The sequence below is a fragment of the Sceloporus occidentalis genome, unplaced genomic scaffold (assembly GCF_023333645.1).
Source record: "Sceloporus occidentalis isolate IW3139 unplaced genomic scaffold, rSceOcc1.0.p SCAF_1, whole genome shotgun sequence".
In the NCBI taxonomy this organism is placed as follows: Eukaryota; Metazoa; Chordata; class Lepidosauria; order Squamata; family Phrynosomatidae; genus Sceloporus; species Sceloporus occidentalis.
The window spans coordinates 199,936,165-199,960,431 of NW_028316981.1; the positions used below are offsets into that span (position 1 = coordinate 199,936,165).

The window sequence follows — 24,267 nt, forward strand, 5'->3', positions numbered from 1 at the left end:
TAAATATCTCGCAGAGCACCTAAGTGTATGGGGTGGATTATAAAAGAGGACCCAAGCTTTGTGATGCTTTAAAGGTAACAACCAACACTCTTATGTAACACTCTTAAAGACAAGGGAATGCTACCACATTTGACAGTCCTAATGAGAAATCTGAACTTAGGACAAGAGACTACATTTTATATAGAGAAACCGAATGGTTCCCAGTTGGCAAAAGGTTGGGGCAAGGTTGCATTTTATTACCCTATTTGTTCAACTTGTATGCAAAAAGAAAAAAAAAAAGAGAAAATCATAAGAAGAGCAGGAGGAGTGAAGATGCGAGGCAGGAACATCAGCAATCTAAGATATACAGATGATACCATAATACTAGCAGAAACATCATAGACCTGGAACAATTACTAAGGAAAGTTAAAGAAGAAAGTGGTGCTGCTGAACATAAAGAAAATAAAAATAATGACCACGGAGGATCATAGAATCATAGAATCGTAGAGTTGGAAGAGACCACTAGGGCCATCCAGTCCAACCCCCTGCCATGCAGGAAATCCAAATCAAAGCATCCCCAACAGATGGCCATCCAGCCTCTGCTTAAAGACCTCCAAGGAAGGAGACTCTATCACCTTCCGAGGAAGTGCATTCCACTGTCGAACAGCCCTTACTGTCAGGAAGTTCCTCCTAATGTTCAGGTGGAATCTCTTTTCCTGTAGCTTGCATCCATTGTTCCGGGTCCTGTTCTCTGGAGCAGCAGAAAACAAGCTTGCTCCCTCCTCAATATGACATCCTTTCAAATATTTAAACAGGGCTATCATATCACCTCTTAACCTTCTTTTCTCCAGGCTAAACATCCCCAGCTCCCTAAATCGTTCCTCATAGGGCATGGTTTCCAGACCCTTCACCATTTTTGTTGCCCTCCTTTGGACACGCTCCAGTTTCTCAATGTCCTTTCTGACTTGTGGCGCCCAGAACTGGACACAATATTCTAGGTGGGGCCTGACCAAAGCAGAATACAGTGGCACTATTACTTCTCTTGATCTAGACACTATACTTCTATTGATGCAGCCCAAAATAGCATTGGCCTTTTTATCTGCCGCATCACACTGTTCACTCATGTTCAACTTGTGGTCTACTTGGACTCCTAGATCCCTTTCACACGTAGTTTCATTCAGCCAGGTGTCATCCATCCTATATCTGTGCATTTTATTTTTCCGCCCTAAGTGCAATACCTTACATTTCTCTGTGTTGAATTTCATTTTGTTAGCTTTGGCTCAGCTTTCTAGTCTATTCAGGTCATTTTGAATCTTGATCCTGTCCTCTGGGGTATTAGCTATTCCCCCTAATTTGGTGTCATCTGCAAATTTGATAAGTATGCTCTCAATTCTGTCATCCAGGTCATTGATAAAGATGTTGAATAGCACTGGGCCCAGGACAGAGCCCTGTGGGACCCCACTGGTCACTTCTCTCCAGGATGAAAAGGAGCCATTGTTGAGCACCCTTTGGGTTCGGCCGGTCAACCAATTACAGATCCATTTAACAGTTCCTTTGTCTAGCCCACATCTTACAAGCTTGTTTGCAAGAATGTCATGGGAAACCTTGTCAAAGGCCTTACTGAAATCAAGATATACTATATCCACAGCATTCCCTTCATCTACGCTTTAGCTTTTCTGACTTTACCCCTACACATGCCGGCTATTTCTTTGAATTCCTTTTTCGTGATTTCCCCCTTTTTCCATTTCTTATACATGTTCCGTTTCAAACTTAACTCGGTTGAAAGTTCCTTAGTCATCCATCCTGGTTTCTTGAGACACCTCCCGTTTTTCTTTCTCACTGGAACTGTTTGAAATTGTGCCTTCAGTATCTCCCTTTTGAGAAAGTCCCATCCGTCCTGAACTCCTTTATCTTTTAGTATTTCTGACCATGGAATCGCCCTCAATACTTCTCTAAGTTTACTGAAATCCACTCTCCTAAAGTCTAGGATGCGTGTCTGACTCTGCCTGGCTTCTCCTTTCCACTGTATTACAAACTCCAGGAGAACATGGTCACTTCCACCTAATGATCCCACCACTTGCACCTCATAAAGGTACATAAAGGAGGTACATAAAGAGCCAGTGTGGCATAGTTGTTTGAGTGTTGGACTCTGGATACCTGAGTTCAAATCCAAACTCAGCCATATAAACCCACTGGGAACTCTCAGCCTCAGGGGAAGGCCATGGCAAACCCACTCTGAACTAAACCCATGATAGGGTCACCATAAGTTGGAAACGACTTGAAGGCACAGAACAACAACAACAGGATCTAAATGAATTCAAATTAGATGATAAGGAAATCAAAATATTTAAAATTTCTCATTCCTTGGATCAAATATTGATCAGAATGGGGACTACAGAAGAAGACTGGGAATGGGAAGGGCAGCTATGAAAGAACTAGACGAGATCCTAATGTGTAGAGTCATAACTCTGAAACTCAAGTAAGGATCATCCAAGCTATTATATTCCCCATCACTATGTACATATGCAATACCTGGATAATGAAGAAAGCTGATTGAAAGAAAATCAACTCATTTGAGATGTGGTGCTGCAGAAGAATGCTAAGGATACTGTGGATGGCCAAAAAGACAAACAAATAAATTCTGGAACAGATCAAGCCTGAAATCTCCTGAGAAGCCAAGATGATGAAACTGAGGCTGCCGTACTATGGCCACATCATGAGAAGGCATGATTCATTATGAAAAACAATAATGCTAGGAAAGGTAGAAGCTAGTAGAAAGAGAGGAATACTGCTTGCCAGATGGTTGAATTCAATCAGGGAGGTCACAGGCCAGAAACTGCAGGGCCTCAGAGAGCAGGGGAGGATTGGGGTTATGGAGATGTCTCATACACAGGGTCTCCATGAGTCGGGGTCAATTCAAGAGCAGTTAACAATGACAATGTGAACCTACCACAGGGTTTTCAGGGGCTGAGGGGTGTGTGACTCACCCAAGTTGACCTGCTGTGTTTCCAAGGCAAAGTGAGAAGTTGACTCCTGGTCTTCAGAGTCCAAGTCCAACACTCAAACCGCTACACCTATGGCTATCTTAATGGGGTGTGCTAGAATGTTCTAAATGATTTTAAAATATTTAAAATAATGCTTTAACTTGATTGTTTATTTTTTTAATTAAAAACATTTGTACTATACATTATTTTACTGCTTTTTATTTTAGATTTATTAATTATACATGCATGCATTAATATAGAATGCACATTGACAAATTGATAAATAGGCTCAGGATGACATTCCAAACATTTTCATGCAAATTGATAATCCAACGTCAACATTTTTTTTTGGTGGGAGGAATGGCTGTTTTGATGTGAAACAAATTTTAAAGTTTTGTGGGCACTATCAGTTTCATTTCTATATCAATCAAAATCACAAATACAACTATTAACATTAACCCAGGCAGCATCAGGTAAATAAATATCATGATCTGTGTCTTTCTTCAAACTGCAATATTCTGGCTGTTGGATAGGGCAGCCAGACAGGTTATCTGTTATCCATGAGTTTCATCCCTTTCCTTAATTAATGATGAACTGCAGGCTAACATGTGGCCTTCCAGATGTTGTTGGACTGCAGTTCCCTGTGACAAATTGTGCCTTAGTTTGTCCCCCCCCCCCCTCAAAATAAGCTTTCTGGTTCTTTGTTGGCTCTAAATTGGGCAGTAGATCACCATATTAAAATATCCTTACAACCAATTATAAAGGACCCAGAACATTCTCTGTCAGGGTACGGGCACAATAGAATTATATAAACAAGGATCACTATTAAAACCTGGTTGGACCAGGTTACACTATCTAAATTCCATTCCAGGTCTGAAAGTGCAAAAACTTGTTAAAAGATCAGCTGCGTACTGCCTGCAAATTGGCTTTTGGCTGCAACAAGGCAGATACAGTCCCAGATCTCAAAGGGAATTATTCTGATTCTCCTAATAGAAAAGGAAAATGTTATTGCATTTCTTTTACTGCCTTTGTTTTAAGTTCCCTAAAGGCCAATAAGGGCTGTGGCTTCTAGCGGCATGGACTCACCCTTAAGACTATCTCAAAAAACATCTATCGTTTATTTCTCTGCTACGTGTGGGATGTAAATGCATAGCCCTGTCCCCAGGCAGTACTCATCCCGTACCTGATCCAGGATTCTCCTGGACCTTTTAAAGCATGGGAAAATCCATTCTTTAAAAGGTCTGGGAGAAGCCCAGATCGGGTACAGGATGAATACTGCCTGGGGATGGGGCTATGCAATAGAATCTGTCCCTGAGCATTTACATCCTGTGCCTAGCGCAGGAATAAAAACTGGGTGCGGTAATCTCTTACGTCTTTTGCTTCCCCCATATGATTTTTATTATCCTTGCCTGATGAAGAGACCTGCCTGCTGTATATATAAAAAAAGCAAAATACATTTTGGCTGGCCTAATAAAGATGCCACAGTGAGGTGTATCTTTAATTTTGTTGACTATTGATGCATGGTCAATACCCCTATAAATTCTCTTACTTTCGTACCACATTACCGCACTACACTTTTACAGTGCTGCTATTCCACTTTGACTGCTCTGGCTGCCTCCTGTTGCATTTTGGGGTTTGTAGTTCAGTGAGGCCTAAGAGCTCTCTGGCTGAGAATTCTAAATGCCCCTTCCTTAAACTGCAAATCCCAGAATGCAACAGGAGGCAGCCAGAGCAGTAAAACAGCAGCTCCATACACATTTTAGCTGTTTATGTTTTCAGTGGGAATGTGAAAATCTTTGACTCCGTGTTGTTGTTTTTCTCTAAGTTTCCCCATATGTTTTTGTATTGGATTGCAAGAATTCATGTGTGTGGGTGGGGTGGAGGGAGGGATTCACATGAAAATGTCTATGTATTTTAGCATAATTTTTTTCACAATATATGTACATATACATTTGACTTAACATACACATTTTGTCTAGTTTATCTCCATAGACAAAAGTGTGCTTGTGCACATTTTTCAAATTTAGGCATCTGAATTGTGTCCATTTATTTCTGCATAATTTGAAAATGAACACTTTTTGTTCATTTGTATTGCTGGTGGAAAGCTAAAAGACATGTATTTACTTTTGCCAAAATAATCTTGCAAACCACAGATGCAGGCGGGGGGTGGGCGAGAATTGTAATAACATCATAAATATTGGAATTCACATTTACAGCCATTGTATCAATGCAATGACCAAGAGTGTCCCCAAATACCCATCTTAGAAACTAGACAGAAACAGCAAGATGGAGATTAGCAAGGTGCTAGGGAAAAGGGCATTGAATGAGGAAACTTACAGTCCTCTCCCAGAAGTGAGGTGTTTTGCAATAAGCATTGGCCTTATAAGCTCCCCAACACCTTGCAAATCCTATATTGGTGTAGCTACCTAGCTTCTAAAGTAGGTTTTGAGGGGAGTTACGTTGGCGGGTTATAGACCGCCTATTTGGGGCGGTCTGGACCCGCCCCTTTCCCCGGAGTATCGGGGCTTCAGTGGCTACACCAGCAGCCGCTGAGGCCCCAATCCGCTGCTTTTCAGGCTGCGGGGAAGCAGCAAAACGCCGCTTCCCCGCAGCCTGAAAAAGGGTGTCCTTGGGGCTTCAAGCCCCAAGGACACCCCGCAGTGGCGGGGAGGGGGAGAAAGGGGCCGCTTGGCCCCTTTCTCCCTTGCTTCGCTGGGCGCAGCCGTCTGAAGGCTGCGCCCAGCGAAGCAAAGTGGCGCCGCGGACCAGGAAGGAGCTCCGAAATGGAGCTCCTTCCTGGTAAGTGGAAAGGGCGCCCTAGGCGCCCTGCTGCGGATTGAGGACGTCACGTCCGCACCGCCCCGTCTAGAGGCGGCGCGGCCGTGATCTCCTCACGGCGGCGGCCGTATGGAAGGGCCGCCGCCGTTTAGTGCATGACGAGCACGCACTAGGGTTAGGGCGGTGCAGAAGCACCGCCCTTTTGTAACCCTAGTGCGTGCTCGTCATGCGCTAAAGTGCCGGTGTGTAACCGGCCATTGAGAAGCTACCGAGAGCTATGACAGTGAAACTGTCTCAATGTAACTCTGGATCCTGGCCAAAATTTCATATCACCAAAAAAGGAGGGCAAGAAATATTCAAATTTTAAAAAGAAAAGAAATAAAGAGCTAAACCCATTTACTAGTAGACCCACTGACTGGAGTACACCCAATGAATGATTTCCTGAATGCAGATTGTCTTTGATTCAATGGATCTAGTCTAGGTGGCACTACCAATTGGGTTTAGTCTGAAGATTGCTTCCCAGCAAACAAACTTCTAAACTGTTCTGAAAACCCCCATGTCAAAATGGTGGAAGAGAAACATGTTCATACATTCATCAGAGGCCAAAACAGTATCTATTAATGATTTACATATAACCAAGGCACAGTGCCTACATTTAAAATGTAGTCAACCCAAGTGTACTTTTCTGCTGCCCAAATAAAGCTGAGTTTCTTGTAAGGGAAAAAAGTACCTTCTGTACTAACTAGCTTGCCAGTTCTTTTTTTTAAAAAATCTAATAGCTGAGATGTTGTTGGAAGACCAAGTCTATATAATGTAAATGAGTAGGTGCTTAATCATAACTGGAAGGCTATATGAATTATTGGAGACTTGTTGGTTAGCTTCCAGGCATCTGGCTATTCCTTGCTGGGTGCATTGCAAAACTGAAAAATGAGGGGATATGATACCTGGAAGGGAAGGGATAATAGCTATCTCATAAATGAAGGTGAAAAAAATCCATTACTGCCTCCAAATAAACTGCAAAACCTACGAACACTTGACTTCAGTTATGAAAGGTCCAGTTTCATCTATTTGTTAACCTAGAAAGAAATTGCATTTTAAAGCCAAATCATGGTTGTTTATAATAAAATGACCCTGTTAACCTATCTTGCAAAAGTTACATTTTCAGTGCCAAAGCAACCAGAATCCATACTACTTTGGGGAATATTTGTTTTCCCCCCCGAGTTTAGAAAAATTTCTTTGGGGGAATACTATCTATGCTGATTTGGAGATTCCAGAAGTTGTCATCAAAAAAAGTAACTTACCTAAGGTTTAGGTTTGTTTTTGTTTTTTCAATTTAGAAGAGGAAATGGAAGTGGGGTAGGCCAAACAGTTTTATCTTGCATATCTATCAGCAATAAGTCTGTTAATATTTATTCATACACTAATCTTTTATACCCTCCAACTGTCCTGATTTGTCAGAGACAATCCCAATTAATTCTTTTTCAGCTTTTTCAGCTTCTTTTAAAATGTCCTGCTTCTATTTCTTGCTCCCATTTCCCCCTTTTGTCATCAGCTGACTTCACTTGCTGCAGACTGATTCCAAAGTACTTTGCACTCAACTGACTCAGAAAGGAGGAGAAGAGAGGTAGGGTCAGAGGTCCTCTGCAGACTAGCCTTAAAGGCCAGGTTGGGGGCGGAGTCAGGGTATAGCGTTCATATGATGCATGAGCCAGCTCTGCCCCCAGGGTGGTGTGATGTCACACACTGCACCACATGGTGTGCACCATCACGGCACTCCTCTGGCACTGCATCCACACGATGCAGCTCCAAAGGAGCACCATAATGCCATATTGCCACAGCTCTTGCACCCTTTTCAGGGTGCAAAAAGGAGCCGCTTTTTGTGGCTCCTTTTCACACCCTGGAAAGGCCAGATTGGGGCTGTGGTGTGTGGTTGCTGTGGCTCCAAGTCTGGCTGTAAAAGGGGCGGCTAGAGGCCACCCCTTCGGGGCTGTCTTCACAGCCCCTCAATCTTATCCTTCCTAGTAGACTCTGACAAAAGCAAACTACTGCAGCCTCTCCTAGCTTAGAGGTTTTCCTTCATTAATAATATTTAACACCTTGAGCACACTCTGATTTTGCTTGGCTACAAGTGTTCCAGTTTTCATCTGTGAAATATGGGGGTGTGTGTGTGATATTTTTATGCTGTCTTTCTGCTTTCCAAATGGGCACTTGGGCTGGCAAGCAATGGTGCAATTAAGATACAAAAAGCTAGCATTAAAATATAAAAATGGTTTAAAACACAATTAAAAGGACACCGCACTCCTCTGGTGCTGCATCCACACGACACAGCACCAAAAGAGTGCCTTCAAGCCGCAGTGCTGCAGCCATCATGCCCTTTCCAGGGTGCCAAATGGAGCCGCTTTTTGTGTTCATTTGACATAACTTCAGAGGTCACCTGTATAAGACAGGGACTAAACCAATATCATTTTCTGCTCATGTAATGTTTGAATGCTGCTCTCACTGGAGCATATATATGTTAGTCATCCTCCAGAGAGGTCAGATTACTTTCACGATCATGCCCACCCATATAGCTATTGGGGATGGTTGACAGGATTTCCAGATCTTGAAGCTGGGTCTTAAGTGTCAAAGCCTGACCCACCTTCTCCAGTCCTTAGAGTGAGTCTTAGAATGAAAGCATTGTCTTGAAAAGTGTATGGGTATATTCTCCTTTGTTAGATTTACTTTTTATTTAACTGAATTACATACTCTGAGCAACTGTAGTTGATACTACCTGTATCATGCTTAATGACATCAGTATTAGCTGCCCCAGTCTTGAAATCTCAGGGCCTGGGATGCTACTAATCTAGCAAGTCTAAGGGTGGGCATTATATTCCAGCACAACCAGAGAGGATTGAGAAAAGCTGGTATATGTGACACAATAGCTTGTGTAATAGTAATGTGACCTAATCTATACTTTAGATCCCCAGCAAAGCATTCTTACTCAGAAGTAAGTACCATTAAATTCTGCTGAGCTTTCTGCCAAGTACAAGAATTAAACTGCAGTCTTAATATTGTTTTCAGTATAATCTCCTGTGTAATTTTCTCTCTTGTACTTGCAATTTTTTGTGTATGGCAAAAAGAGATATTAGCATTCTAGAGATGAAACTGTCCATTGCATATGTATGCGTATAGGTAGAGAAATCCCAGCTGCTGCTTGACTGTCAGTTGCAAACTCCTCTCTCTCCAAAACAATTACTTGTCAAATCGGCAAAGCAATGAGCACTATTATCAAGGAAAATCCAGACCGCCTTTGCTAAACGATTGCTTCAAATTGCAGCATTTGTTCCGAGTTATGATTTATTCTTTCCAAATGGACGTCAGGAAGAAAGCAGCCTTTCCTTAGTAATAACAATGTTTGGATTTATTGTCAACAGACATTACTGAATAAATCTTATGGAGAGTGGGTACAGAAGGAAATCAGACAGTCATATCAGATTATTCCATTCTGCCAGAGCCCTGTTATCTTCTAGGTTTACATGAGTCCAGAATACTCTTTGAAAACATTTTTAATCTACATTTTTCTCCTTGGCTGAATACCTACTTTTGGTGCAAGTTTAAGCATATCTGCTCAGATGTATACCTCAATGGGACTTTCTTCCAGGCAATCCTGCATAGATTTATAGCCTTCTTATGGCTGCTATGGTGCTGTCATTTCCCACTGTCCCTTGATGGTCAGTTTTGAAACATTACAGCCAGGGATGTACACCAAAAGGGGGTGGGGAAAGGGAGAATGCAAGCTGAGTTTCATGACCCATATAAAAATCATATTCTATCACACACTTACACATGGTTGACTCTTCTGCATTATTTATACTGCTTCCTCTAATGGGGATGGCCAAACATCTAAGAGGGCACCTGAAGCTCCTGACCCATCTGCCACTGGAAAACCTATGTTGCTACTCATTTAGCATGAGTTGTATTGCATTATGTGAACTTGCACACACAGAGGCACTCCTCCCTCTCTCCCACTGATTTTTGCTTAAAGACAATCTGTTGTTGTTGTGTCGTTTCAAGTTATTTCCGATTTATGCCAATCCTAAATCATGGAGTTTTCTTGCCAAGATTTTTTTAGAGGTTTGCCGTTGCCCTGAGGCTGAGCGAGTGTGACTTGCCCAAAGTTCCCCAGTGGGTTTCACAGCTGAGCTTGGCACTGAACCCTGGTCTCCAGTGCTTAAATCACTATGCCATTCTAGCTCTCAAATGAAAGTCCATTTTTTTAAAGATAGTAATCTCTTTTTACAATCTTTAAAAAAATGGACTTCCATTTAATCAATACACCAAGTGAAATCTTTTAAAACAGGGGTGGGAACTACAGGCTTCTTCTGCAGACCTTCAGGCTCTTGTGAGACTGTAACACTCCACACGTTACAAGTAATACTCCCACACTGAACAGAAAACTAGGCTAGACTCCTTCTCCCTGATATGCTAACTTCTATTGAATAGTACACATGTGGAAATCACAAAGCCCTCCAGATGCTTTTGGACTACATCTCCCAGCATTTCTCACTGCTGTTTATACTAGATGGTCTTGCTGGGATGTGAAGACACGATTCTCACCCCTGGTAAAGAGGTTAGAGTGTTCTTATAGATGTCAGAGGCAGACATGGGAGATCTAGGTTAACTCTCCCTGAGCCATGACACTAATGGATTGACCTGAGACCTGGGCCTATCTCTACTTTGCAGCGTTGCTGTGCAGATAAAGTGTGATGGAGGAGAGCCATTGGAGGAGAGGTAGGATAAGTAAAAATAACTATTAATCAATGTCTATGTGTCCAAACAGTTCTGTGCACAAAATAGAGCACTGATTCATTTAGCCAGTTCCTTGCCTGAATTAGTATACTCAACAGTTTAGTTCACCCAGCAATAGAACTTCCATCTCCCATGAGCCTGCTGTGTATGTGGGTTAGCGACCATGGCAGACTGAGAGAAGCCTATGTTAGTGGGGCAATGAATCTACCCTGGGTTATAGTCCCAAATTTAAAGGAGAGATCTAAGGTGCTGAAGCCATTTTCTGGGAGGTGTTCCGCACCTCAGATAGCACCTAAACCCTGGAATAGATTTAGAACTCCATTTACATGCATGCCATAGTGCTTTGAGTGCTAAACTATGACTTTGGAGACCAGGGTTTGATTCCCAGTTTGGCCACTAAACTCACAGGATAATGTTGGGCAAGTCACATGCTCTCAGCCTCAGGGGAAGGCAATGGCAAACTTCGTTCGAACAAATCTTGCCAAGAAAACCCCATGATAGGTTCACCTTAGGGTTGTCATGTTGGAAAGGACTTGAAGGCACACAACAACAACAATAACAACAACATGGGAGTTATCAGCCACCATTGGAAGAATAATATTTATATCAAACATCTGGAATCCAACCACATTTTCATACACACTTTTCCCCGCTGAGCTGGAATCAACAAAATATATGGAAACATTGATAAGGTTCCATTCATTTGCCCATGACTTGTATATTTCTGATTGAAGATTGCTCAGGCAGGCCACCTTTGTTCAATTGCCCTGAGCACCCTGTCTAACAAAAAGAAACCCACTGAACTGAAAAACTTCCCCAGCACATCTCCATGCCATCCAACTGGGAAAATAAATGTCACAGCTATACATTACCTCGCTCTGCCTAGGTTTGATCTACAGGTTTGCTGGCAATTAAATTCAAAGATGACTTTTGCTGCTGTCACTGCTGAGCACTCTTACTAAGTTCTTGTCAGGAGGTGCCAGCATCAAAAGAAGAAATACCTGCTCCCTGGATGTCAGCTGGAATCAGTGCCTTGTCAGGGAGCAGGATAGAGAATGGGCTAAAAGCAGTGGTGGGACTCATGCAGCCCTCCAGACCCTATAGGACTGCAACTACCAGCAGCCACAACTAGCATAACCAGTGGTGAGAAAGGGCATAAGTTTCTGCATTGGGGAGGGACTGTAAAACTCCCAGCACCAGTCTAAAACTAAAGCTCTGCAGCATACCCTCCATTTTATTAGCTTCCAAGCATGATACAATGTGTTGGTGCCACAGTTTCTTTGTACATAGCTCTTTCATATTTGCCATTTAAAGCCCTACATGGCTTGGATCCAGTGTACATGTGGGAGCTCCTCCTCCCATACAATCCTTCCCGCACACTCAGATCCTCTGGGAAGAACTTATTGCAGCCAAAGAAGACCAGTCTGGTTGCGACTTCCCAGAGGACCTTTTCAGCTGCCGCTCCAAAACTTTGGAATGATCTGCTGGAGGAGATCTGTCTCATTATATCTCTAGACACCTTTAAAAAGACAGGCAGGCTTTTCCAGACTGACCCCCACCAGAGTAGGACTATCTCGGCCGCCCTAAATTAGCCCGCTCCTAATACTTTTTTTTTACTGTTTTAATCCTTTGTTATTGTTCAATGTGGTATTTTATTGTGAAAGGGGGGAAGTTTGGAGGGTTGGGAGTTTGAGTGATTGTTTTGATTGTATATTGTATTTGAATTTTGCTGTGACCCGCCTTGATCCACAGGGAGACGTGGGATACAAATAAATATTTATTATTATTATTATTATTATGTCTCATTATTGTCTGCTATTTTCTAATTTGTTACTGGTGGGTGTCATCTACAAAAAACAAACAACAGGAAACATCTTTGGGTTTTTCCCCATCTTATGGAGAGGGCTTTCCACACCTGAGCCTTTCTAGCCTGTTGCTGTTCAAAATTTCAGTTACAATTTGCTCACAACTTCATTGATCCACATTACAAAACTTGGAAAAAAATACTTTTTTTGGATTTCAGCTCCCAGAATCCCCCAGACAGAAAGGCCACTGGCTAGGGGATTTGGGGAGCTGCAGTCCAAACACTAATATTTCCAAACTCTGATGATGCAAGCTGTCATTGAGCTTATGTTTGGTGAAGATGCAAGAGAGAACCTTGTTCATAGCTGCTCCTGCTGAAGTTCCCTACTGAGGGAGACATTAAGTTTGTTTTCTCTCTGTTGTCCTTCTGCTAGATATTTTTACTCAGGCAGATGTTTGGTATAAAAGCTAGTCAGCTGTTGAAGGGGATCTAACCAGTTCAGTGCTGGGCATGGCTTTCATTGTTATGTTTTAAATTTCTTTTTAAAAAGTTAATCTTTATCATTGTTAGTTGCACTGAGCAACTTCTTTTTTTTTATTTTTTACTGAAAAGTTGGATATCCATTCATGAATAAATAAGAAATAGCAGCAGGAGGTGGGGATATGAAGAAATCTTCCCCACGTTTCCATCAAAGCAGCCTATTGAAAAACTCACAACCTCCAAAATATTTGTCATCTTTAGAGCAAGGATTGCAAGGCTCTCCTGCATCAGGAGACAAGGCATAGCTGTGATACTCTCCTGTTCAACCTATTCCTGAGCCCAACTATTTTCAGTTGGAGCTCCTTAAGCAATGATGTATGTCAAATGTATGTCCTGTGCTTCCACTTAAAAAATAACAAAACAGTTACTTGAATGTGTATAAAAACTGATTTCAGCTAGGAAACATCACTTGCTGAGGTTGAACTGTTGTGGGTGGGGTGGTCATGACTGTTGTTTGCCATGTATGACACTATTCTAGTACATATTTAATAGTGTGTACTTGTCTCCTTCAGCATTTTTCTTGGTTTATTGACAGATTTTTAAAAAGCTAATTTGTATACCACAAACAAATGTCATCCAACATTCCAGCTAGGGAGTTGTATCAAATGAAAGAAAAGCTCTGCACAACATCCTCAGCTGAATGGGGATGTTCTCAAGGGACGTAACAAGTAACCTGATCAATGTTCTTTCCGTTGCAAGAAGGTCTTTGAAAACCACACCATTTTCAAAGACTATTCACAATTCAGGACTTATTCTGTGCAGAACCCATGTGCTTCGGCCCTCAGTCTCTGCCTCTGTTCTCTATTCCAGACTGTTAAGGCTGCTTTTCATTCAACCCACTGAGGGATTGTTAAATGCATTTATATGTAATATCAGTAATGGTTGGTGGCTTCCATGTCAGTGGGGCACTGAATACGTTTTGTGTTTTGATCCAAACTTTAAAGTTGCTGTCCAAGAAACTGATCCCTACCCCCCCAAATAGGTTAAGCATCTTGGAAAGCAACTTGAAAATTTGGACTAAAACCTGGAAATTTGTTCCTCTGCTCCTATGACGTGAAGGCCACCAGCCATCAATGTGTAACATATTCCTTGCCCTTCAATATATAAAATGTCATCAGGGACAACAAGACTTAAGTTTGCACAGCTTTGTCTTGAGGGCTGATAAATACAATGCAAGATGAGCTTGGATGATCATTTTAAACAGTTCCATGTCCTTTCAAAGACAACAGGAAAAGTAAGTGTATGCTTAAATCTGTCCCATTCAGTAAGAATTCAACTTTGCTTAGCTTGGTTGCCTCTCCCTATTCCACCCAAATGTCCCAGAGGTCTTTCATCCAGATCTTTAGCTCATTCAGCAATTTCATGTTCTTAGTGAGGGAGTCCTGATACTGCTCAGTGGTAGAGCAGGAGTCTTTCAAATGTAAACTCCTAGACTCTTTCCATGGGAGGTCTGGTTGACAAGCACCTCAGATATTAAAACTGAGAAAGGAGCTTTCTTCAGACCATAAAAATGTAGAACAAGTCAAAGAAGGCAGTGCTCGCCTAAAAGGATAATAGATCTGACCACATCAGGTCCCTCCTTACAATTTGATGCTGTTTTGTCTGATGTCCTCAGATTACCTCATTGCACAGGAATGTATCTGTTAACAAGCAGCCTGATTATTTTATCTCATATGAATTATGGAAAACAGGTCAGGTCCTACCATTAGACAAGGGGAGGCGGGATATGCTCTACCATTAAGCAGAGCAGATGTCATATTGTTAATTACTTAAAAGGGATTATTTCTTTTTAAGCTGCTGGGGTTGGGAGGGGTTCTTGTAGGATCTTTTGCTTCCGTTGTCCTCAGAATTGGTCTGGTTTGGGGTCCACCTTGATTTGTCTGTGTACCATTTTCTTCTATGCATGAGGCGTCATGATGGCATCCCTCCAAAACTCAGGTTTAGCTCCTTGCTTCCTTGCTCTGTAGGACAAGAATCCAATAAATGTCTTCTGTGCAATAGTAGATGGAAAGCAAATAATAAACAGAGAAGAATGCAGCAGAACCAAGAAACTGCAAACCAAACTAGCCTCATGACCTGCTATCATGAAATAAACAGCTTGGGCAATGTTAGTTCCAATGCATCAACATTTTGTCTGTATTCTCCTCTTGTAGGTTACAAATGCTTTGTTGTAAGAAGAAAGATACACCCAAAATAATAACTTTGTTGGGAAATGTAGTTCTATTAAATAAGATCAGGGTCATTTTATAGTTCCAGCAGACAGTTCCTAAAAATAGCAATGACTTCTGGGACTTTAAATTGCTCTATAGCTCTGGAAGGTATCATTCTTGATAAAGCTGTTAAAAAGGTGGTGATCAAAGGTACTGGGCATTTGGGGGAAAAACAAACACAACATTGTAAAAGAATGCTCTCAAGATGTGAGGATAGTGGCACAGATAATTTTTTTCATGGGCTACCAAGGGCTGAAGAATGGCTTGCTTCTAAAAAGTTGAAATGGGACAGACTGCAGAAGAACCATTCAGTGGCATGTGGATGAAAGTATTAGGCATGGGTGGCTGAGCAGGTTCTGTGATAAGAATTTAAAGAATATATGTATTTCTCAAGGGATGTAAAGTTCTGTTTATACCCTGATGTTTTAAAAATGGGATATAAATCACCACAACTCAGTGCCTCTGTTGACTTGGATCATAACTCCCACATCCCCAGTTGGTAGGGCTTAGAAGGATGGGAGGTGTAGTTCAACTCATCCAAGGGGGCAGGGTTGGGGAAGACACTCATGAAGGATGCCTCCAGCGATTGAGGCCAGTCATAACCAAGTCTAAGCTCAAGAAAGAAGGGGGATCTCTGCCATGGACGCAATTAACTTCAGCCATAAACATTTCATATAAACAGCGGCCAATGTGGCACAGCTCAATTCCCACATGACTCAGATTCTTTCCCATTGCTAATCATACTGTTATAATATTGAATGACCTCATCTATGGTTACTATTAAGGAAGCAAGTCTGAAGTTCTTACTCACTGGTGAAATGAAGTAATAACATCTTAGACTGTAGTACATTAGAGAATTGCTGATGTGCCTCCACCCATTAAACAACTCATTTCATGTAAAATTTCATTGAATGTAGCTAAGTGGCACTTTCTTGAAGATTGGCATTCCACATGCAAGTTCACTGGAGAAAGATCTTTCTTTCTTTCCTTCTTTCCATCCATCCATCCATCCATCCATCCATCCATCCATCCATCCATCTACAGGAAGCATTAAAAATGCTGCTTCCAACTACAGTTTTAAAATGGTACAGCCCAGAACACTAGTATGACCTATTTTTGACACACAGCAGACACATACTGAAAATGGAAGCACTATAGATGGTCATTCAAGTGCAGTGTGTCTTTAAGAATAAATAATAATAAATTTAAATAATAAATTGTTTATTTATTAACCACTTTTCCCCAGATCAAAGCGGTGTACAAGTGTCAGTAAAGACAGTCAGTAAAAACAGTACCACAATTCACATATTAAAAATACACATTAAAACGAATTAAATCCAAAAGCATAGTTAAAAACATAGAGTAATAATGTTAAAATCATGAATATCAATACGTCAGAGTCAATAGGGGAAAGATAATCTTAGAAGGAATTGGGAGGGTAGGCTTGTAGGAAGAGGTGGGTTTTTAATGCCTTTTTAAAGGCTTCTACTGTTCCACTAAGGCGGATCCCTTCAGGTAAGGCATTCCACAGAGAAGGCGCTACTGCCGTAAAGGCCCTTTGTTGAGTAGTTGCCAATCTCACCTTAGGGTGATTGAGTAAGAGTTTTCCTGTAGTCCTGAGAGTGCGGGGAGGATTATGCAGGGAGAGGCGTTCCCTCAAGTAACCCGGGCCCAAGCCATTTAGGGCTTTAAAGGTGATAACCAACACTTTGTATTGGGACCGGAAACGAATTGGCAGCCAGTGTAAAGATTTTAAAACAGGTGTTATATGGTCGGACCTCGCTGTCCCCGTGATTAACCTGGCTGCTGCATTTTGAATCAATTGAAGTTTCCGAACCAGATACAAAGGTAGCCCCATGTAGAGCGCATTGCAGAAATCCAAACGAGAAGTTACCAGTGCATGTACTACCTTTTCTAGGTCCCCTCGGTCCAGACAGGGACGTAGTTGACGTATCAGCCAAAGCTGATACCAAGCACTCCTGGCCATCGCATCTACTTGAGATGATAAATGTAGGGATCCCCCCAGTTTTGGGTGTATTTGACAGAGTTTACCATATCACCTGTGTTTAAGATAATAACTCTTTGCACATAAAAAATCCTTGGTGGCCTACCATAAATCATCCAGGTATCTACCAGGAGATCTCATTGTACCTTCTGCCCACTTCTGGCACAGATGAAGTCAAAAAATGAGGGAATTAACATATGGTTTTCTTCTTTCTTTTCCTTTGATGGAGTTCAACATAGGGAATCAGCCAATGTCTGAAATTTGGCAGGATTAAGCCCCTTGGGTAAGTTTGTTTAAAAAGAAACTCTGAAAAAGTTATTGTTGTTTTTGTTTTTCAGTGAAAATCAGTGGGCAATACTGAGATTTGGATTTCTGAATTTTGATTTGGATTGATGCCTGAATCTGGATGGATCTGGTCCAAACTGTGTGAATTCACCTTTAAACCAAATTGGGGCTTCATTGCGCAGTTCTTCAACACAGAAATAAAAAGAAGGCTCAAGGTAACAAATACAGACTCAGCAACAATTTTCCATAACTAGTACAACCCAGATGTTTTGGACTTCAACTCCTACCATCCCTAGCCATTATCGCCAACGGACAAAAATTCTGAGAGTTGTGGTCTGTAGGAATCCAGGTTTGGGAAGACCACTTTACAAAGAAAGTCCTTCTACACATCAGCTGAGACATAATCCAGTATGATCTAGAGAGAAAGCCCTTTTTCCCTCCACTCACTCTTACTCAAATTTCTTCCACTTCAGTTCACCACAACCAACACAGATATTTGCTACAATTGTTTAGTTCAGTTCAAAATCTCTAACTGTACTGATGGAGCTTGTTCAGCTTGTAGTTAAGCTTCATCACTTGCAACACACCAACAACACACGGCTGAGGGACAAGGATCTAGTATGTTGCAGTACATGACTCATGAGCTGCATTTAGCTTGGTAGTTCACAAGATGCACAGCAGGTCTGGTGACTCTTTGGGATCTGGGGGGTCAGATCTTACCTTCATCACCTCCAAAGACTGGATGATGGGTCTCAAGCTAAAGTACAGACTGGAGTTTCTCCAGATCATGCTTTGACCAAGGACCTCTGTTTTGGTTCCTCCCTCTTCCCAGAATGAGGAAGGAAGGGGAGAAGCAAACTTTTCTCAAGCATCACTTACAGGAGCCAGATGATTCCTGAAGCCCCGACTCAGTTATCTTCTCCAAGCACTAGCTTAGAATATGGGCCACTTAGAGTTCCTCTGTGATTATTTCTGGTCAGTGATTAGTGGTGATAGTGGGATTTGTCTGTGCAAAGCAGCAAACAGGGGAATTATGGAATAGCAATAGAAGAAAAGAATGGGAATTCTTCTAATCATAGTGTCCAGGCATGGAGCTTGGGGAATGGAAGGAGCTTGGGTCAGACTAGGCCTAAGCACAGGAGGTTTCTCACCCACTTTGTACAGGGCTGCCAAAAGTGTGAAATATGCCACATATATTCCCTTCCCTGCAAAAAAATCAGAATCTGGAAATCTATGATATTGCAGAAAAATATAAAACAGTTGTGATGATTTCAAAATCAGAAAAGAAGAGTGAAGAATGGGTATCACAAGGTTTTGTCCTGGACCCCATGTGGTTAAACCTCTTTACAACTGATTTGGGTGAAAGGGAAGAGGAGTCAAATTTTCAGAGGATATCAATCAGGGAGTGGTCATTAATATTTTGGAAGACAAGAAGGGATTGAAGATTATTTTGAATGAAGAACTGTGCCAATGCTAACACCATACATTTCAGTGGAGATGAAAGTAAACTCGAGCCAGCAGTGAGAGGCAGCAGTTGAAAAGGCTAATGCAATTCTAGACTCCACCAATAGAAGCAGAATACTCATAGAATAAGTAGTCATTATGCCACTCTCTAAAGACTCACTTGCTTAAATAACATAAGGCACCAGATATTGTCTGATCTTGGAAGGATCAGCTCTGATTAGTAATTGGATGGGAGACCACTAAGTGCTGCAGGGCATTTTTCAGAGGAAGGAACTGGCAAAAACCACATCTGACTAAGGAAATTGCCTAAGGAAATCCTATGACATTCATGGGATTGCGACCTGGAGACACATACACATACATATAAAGACTCACCTGTAGCATTAGTTATGGACATTAGCGTTATAGAAAAAGATGACCAACTGGAACATGTTCAGAACAGGTTGTCAAAACTGATAATAGGCCCAGAGAGCGAGCCCAATGAGGAAAGTTTGACAGGACTGTATATGTGCCGTCTGGTGAAGAAACAGTTGAGAGCTGATATAATGGCAAATTTCATATAGTGGAAGGACTTTGACTTAGAAAATGGGGAAATATTTTTTTCTTCTTCTCCTAGAATAGAATAGGTTCAACTATAAGAAATTAGATTTTAACTAGAAATTGGAAAATGGCCATATAACCTGTTTTAGAGTGGAGCAGGCTGCCTCAGCAGACAGTAGATTTTTTTTATCAGATGTTTTAAATAGGAGGCTGCACATCCATCTGTCAATAATGCTAGCATAGTAGATTTTCTCTATTGCCAGGGGGCTGGACTAGATACCCTTTGATGTCACTTCCTGTGCTATGCTTCTATAAAATCAGTATACGTGAAAGCTTACCGATGGCTCACAACACAACTGTAAGCATCCAGCGGGGACTTAATCTCTAATGTGATTAAGATCATAGCCTTAGTGCATTAATGTTCCCTCCCTCCTACTCACGCTATGTCTTGGAGTGAATAAAGTTCATCCAAAACCTCTGCATGTTTACATTGGAACAACATCCCACTAAATTATATTACTCCATATAAAAAGGTGTAGGTTTGCAGCATTCCTCTTTGTCCAGTTCTCCATCTGGGGAGAACTTGCCTTTTTTCCTGACTCTGCCTTGACTTTTTAAATTTAAGAAATTGATCCTCAGTCAGCTAAATGAAGAAGAAAATGAATTTCCCCCCATAAACTATAAGTCAGCTCTCATTACACTTCCATGCACTCAAGGCATATGAGTCAAATCACTGATCTGTGACCGGTTAGATCACCCAATCCCAGATTTGAAATGCAAAGAAAAGAAATAAGATTTTTCTTCTTCTTCTTCTAGAGGATACCTGGAAGTCACTTTAGCTCAATGAGATGCACCTGATATCTTGAGTGTTGAAATGTACTGTAGAATTAAAACTGATTGTTCTTACTGATCATATTGTTATGTTATTATGATTAGCAAAACTAATATAACCAGAAAAACAACCAACAAATAGTTAAGTTCCTCCAATACTTCTCTCACCCACCTGTGTGTGTGTTTTACGCAGCGACACAGGAAAGCATATCTGCAGTGTTCAAATATACACTAATGTTGAGGCAGATCAACACTGCTTTTCCTCCACAGGAAGCCCACATTATTTGGCGAACATGGAACAGAAGCCATGGACAAGAATAGAAAACAAGATATGTGACAGTTTTACTACAGAAGAGTCTCCATCAAGAAAAGACGTTCAGGGAAAAGTTTAAGATGATCCTGATTGCCTGTGGCTTGTTGGTTTGTCTGTGTGTTTTGGCTTCTTTAAATTTGGTGGAAATCCACCCAGAATATCTGAGCACCACTGAAATCACCCAGCAGGCTTTTTATAGTGTCGGAAAACTTCTCTAACTACTTATGTGTCTGCCTGTTTCTAGGCTCTTTGGAACTATGCCCTTTAATAGAGGCTACCAAAACGTATGTTGTAAACTTCTTTCTCCCAGTCTCAACGGTGCTACAGGATTCCTTTGTATTTTAACTGCATGTGTATGTGCCTTCCAATTGCCTGTTGACGTACAGTGGCTCCATTAACTTCATAGGGTTTTCTTAGGCAAGGGATTATCAGAGGTAGTTTTGCCAGTTCCTTCTGTTAGTCCCACTATCCCAGAGTTTCTTGGTGAGGACATGAGAGAGAGCCTTGTGCTCAGTTCCTCCCACCATCCTCTGGACCCCTTCCATGTTGGGCTGGCCCCATCTCTCTTTTCCTTTCAACAACAGGCAAAGAGATTTTTATTCAAGAAGGATCCTCTTCCCCACTGCCATTTCCTTCTCCTTTTGTGTCATGTCTTTTTAGATTGTAAGCCTGAGGGCAGGGAGATGTCTAATTAACCATTTGTATGCCGCTCTGCTCTGAGAGCCTTAGTGGCTGAAGAGCGGGATATAAATACTCCAAATAAATAAATAAATAAATAAATAAATAAATAAATATCAGAGAGCCTTTTATATGGGGTGTGTGCTCAGGATATGCTTTTAAAAAGTGTGTGTTTATGTCATTTTATCTGTTTTGGGGTAATTGATTTTGATGTGTTTTTTTTTTTCATTGTAAAATATTTTAAACAATTTTATCTGTCTTGGGTCTCTTTCAGGGAGAAAGGTGGCATAGAAAAATAAATAAATAGAAATGCAAATACATAGTCTCCAGCACCTGGTGTTCGTTGGCAGTTGGCATCCAAGTACCAACTAGGGCTGGCTTTGCTTAGCTTCCACCATCAGACAGGGACATGGGTGCCTAGCGGGTATTTAGGCAGATGGCATCTTAACTGCCCAATCCTTTATTTTATGCCATTAGTCAAGGAAGAACTGTTCACCTTGGACCTGGGTGGTTTTGCCAAGGGGAGGAAAAATTCTGTAAAGGGACAGAAAAGAGCCAAAGTCTGGCAATTCAGTAGAGTGATGGGCAGAAAAGAGATAGAGTCTGTGAGAGTGATAATGAGTCTGCTGGTGGCATGGGCAGCGGGCAGTCCGCCTCCTCTGTGCGCTGTCCTTGGTGCTGAACCCTTTCAGATTATTCCTGCACCCGAACCCTTTGGTACTATACTTGGTGCTGAATCCCTAGGTGCTATCCATGGCGCTGAACCCTGGGGAGGGGTGAGGACCCTTTGATGGTGAAACCATGGTGCTGAACGCATTGGATCCTATGTTCCATACTGAATCCTTGGAGTACTGACCCTTTGGTGCTAATCCATGGAGCTATCCATGGCCCTCTTCCCTTTTGGTGCTATCCTTGGTGCTGAATCCCTTGGTGCTATGCTTGATACTGAACTCTAGGGGTGGTGACTCTTTGGCCCTGAGCCACGCGTTACCCATGGTGCTGAACTTTGCCCCCTCCAAGCATTTGGTGCTGAAGCTATGGTGCTGAACCCATTGAGTGCTATCTTTCATACTGAATCCTTAGGGTGCTGACCCTTTGGTGCTAACTCATGGGGCTCAACTTTTTTGGTGCTATCTTTGAGGCTGAACTCTAGGGGTGGTGACCCTTTGGCGCTGAGCCATGCGCTATCCATGGTGCTGAACTCTGGAAGGGGGCGACCACTTGGTGCTGGAGTTCTGTTGCTGTCCGTGGTGCTGAACCCATTGAGTTCTGTCTTTCATACTGAACCCTTGGGGTGCTGACCCTTCGGTGCCGAACCCAAGGTGCTATCCATGGTGCTAAACCTTTTGGTGCTGTGCTGGGTGATGAACCCTTTGGTGCTGAACCCATGGGGCTATATGTGGTGCAGTGCTTGGTTCTTGGTGCTGACCACGACCTTCCCTATGCATAGCATCTCCCTCCCCTCCCCTCCCATGCCACTTTCCCAGGGCAGTTCCTCCCCCCGCCGGAGCGAGAGCCCCTTCCTTACCTGGCTCTTCCGAGGGAACTCCTGGAGGACGATGCTGATGGCCGGGATGTGGAGGGCGCTGGCCACCAGGTCCACCTCCAGCATCTCGCTCCGGCTCTGGGGGAAGGCGAGGAGGGCAGAGACCCCCTGGACCACCACCGTGTGGCAGACGCTTTGCAGGAAGGAGGCCGGGTCCTTGCTCCCGGGGGAAGAAGAAGAAGAAGAAGCGGCAGCCCCGGCCGATGAGGAGGAGAAGGGCAAGAGAGGCAGGTCTCCCAGCCCGGCCTCGATGGCCATCACCACCTCCAGGGAGAGGTTGTAGGGCAGGAGGCCCTCGAGCCCGTTCAGGCGCTCCACCGCTTGCAGCAGAGCCTCCCGGGGCAGGAGCAGCGCCGGCTCCCGGGCCTCTTTGCCTTCAAAGCGGCTCCTCAGCTTCCCGGGACCCATCGTCCTTCCCCCTTGCCAGTCCCTGGGGCCCTGGGCTCCCTCATTCTCCTGCGGGGATCCCCGGAGGGCAATGATGGCGGAGGCAGGGGTCCAGGGCTGGAGCTGGGCGGCCCCGATGCGGACGGTGTGCCCGATGCGTCGGAGGATCTGGCAGGGCTGCGGGTGGCAGGCGGAGAGGGGCGCCCGGGCCAGGACCAGGGCGCAGGGCGGCAGGAGCAGCAGGGCGAGCCGGCTCAGCACCCACCAGAGGCTCCGTCTCCACATCCCGGGAGGCGAGCAGGAAGAGGAGGAGGAGGAGGAGGACTTCCCCGACGCCCCTCAGCCCCCGCCGCCGCCAGCCATCCGAGGGGCCAAGGCCGAGCCAGCCCCAGAGGAGGAGAGGGAGGAGAAGAAGAAAGGAAAGCAACCGAAGGAGGAGAAGGAGAAGCAGGAGCCCTGCCCGCCCTTCTCCCGACGCCTGGGCGCCACCCTCCCTCCCTCCCAAGAGGGGCTCAGCCGAGGGAGAGCCCTTCCAGGCCGGGAGGGGGGCCGGAGCCCTTCCTCGGGGGGCAGAGTCTTCCCTTGGGGGGCGAGGGGAGGAGAGGAACCATGGCGGAGAGGGGAAAGTGCCCCGAGGAAGGCAGCAGGAGCAAGGACCCCAGCGCCCAAGGCTGCCTCATCGCCTTCCAAACACTTCTTTCTTTCTTTCTTTCTTTCTTTCTTTCTTTCTTCTCCAAGTCGGGCGGCTGGAGGAGCGAGCTGTCCTCCTCCTCCTCCTGGCTGCTGCTGTTCCTCCTCTTTTCCTCCTCCTCCTCCTCCTCCTCCTCTTCCTCCTCTTCGCCGCCCGTCGTCGGGAACGGCGGCACCGCTCGGTCGCTTGGCTGCGCTAAACTCCCACTGACGACTGGCCAAGAGCAGCAGCAGGTAGCGGCCGGAGCGGGACGGAGCCCCTGCTCTGGGGATGATGGGAAGTGTAGTCCACCCAGGAGGGAGGGGGAGGCTCGGAGGCGTCTCTGGAGGCAGGTTGTTTCGAGAAATTTGCCTCCACCACGCCTCTTTCTAGTGGAAATTCAATCTTCGACGACTTCTCTCTCCCTCCCTTCCTCCCCCCCCCCCTCTCTGCCTTCCTCCTCTG

At 43.6% G+C, this 24,267-nt stretch overlaps 1 protein-coding gene across 1 annotated transcript in view; it reads right to left on the reverse strand.

The window, feature by feature from the left end:
• Window positions 1-23,417, reverse strand: part of GRIN3A (glutamate ionotropic receptor NMDA type subunit 3A) — a 162,229-nt gene extending 138,812 nt beyond the window's left edge. The window contains exon 1 of the mRNA XM_089488613.1: window positions 22,728-23,417. Within this exon, the coding sequence (XP_089344739.1) occupies window positions 22,728-23,417 (690 nt within the window). The remainder of the gene's footprint in view (window positions 1-22,727) is intronic.
• Between the last annotated feature and the right edge of the window lie 850 nt (window positions 23,418-24,267).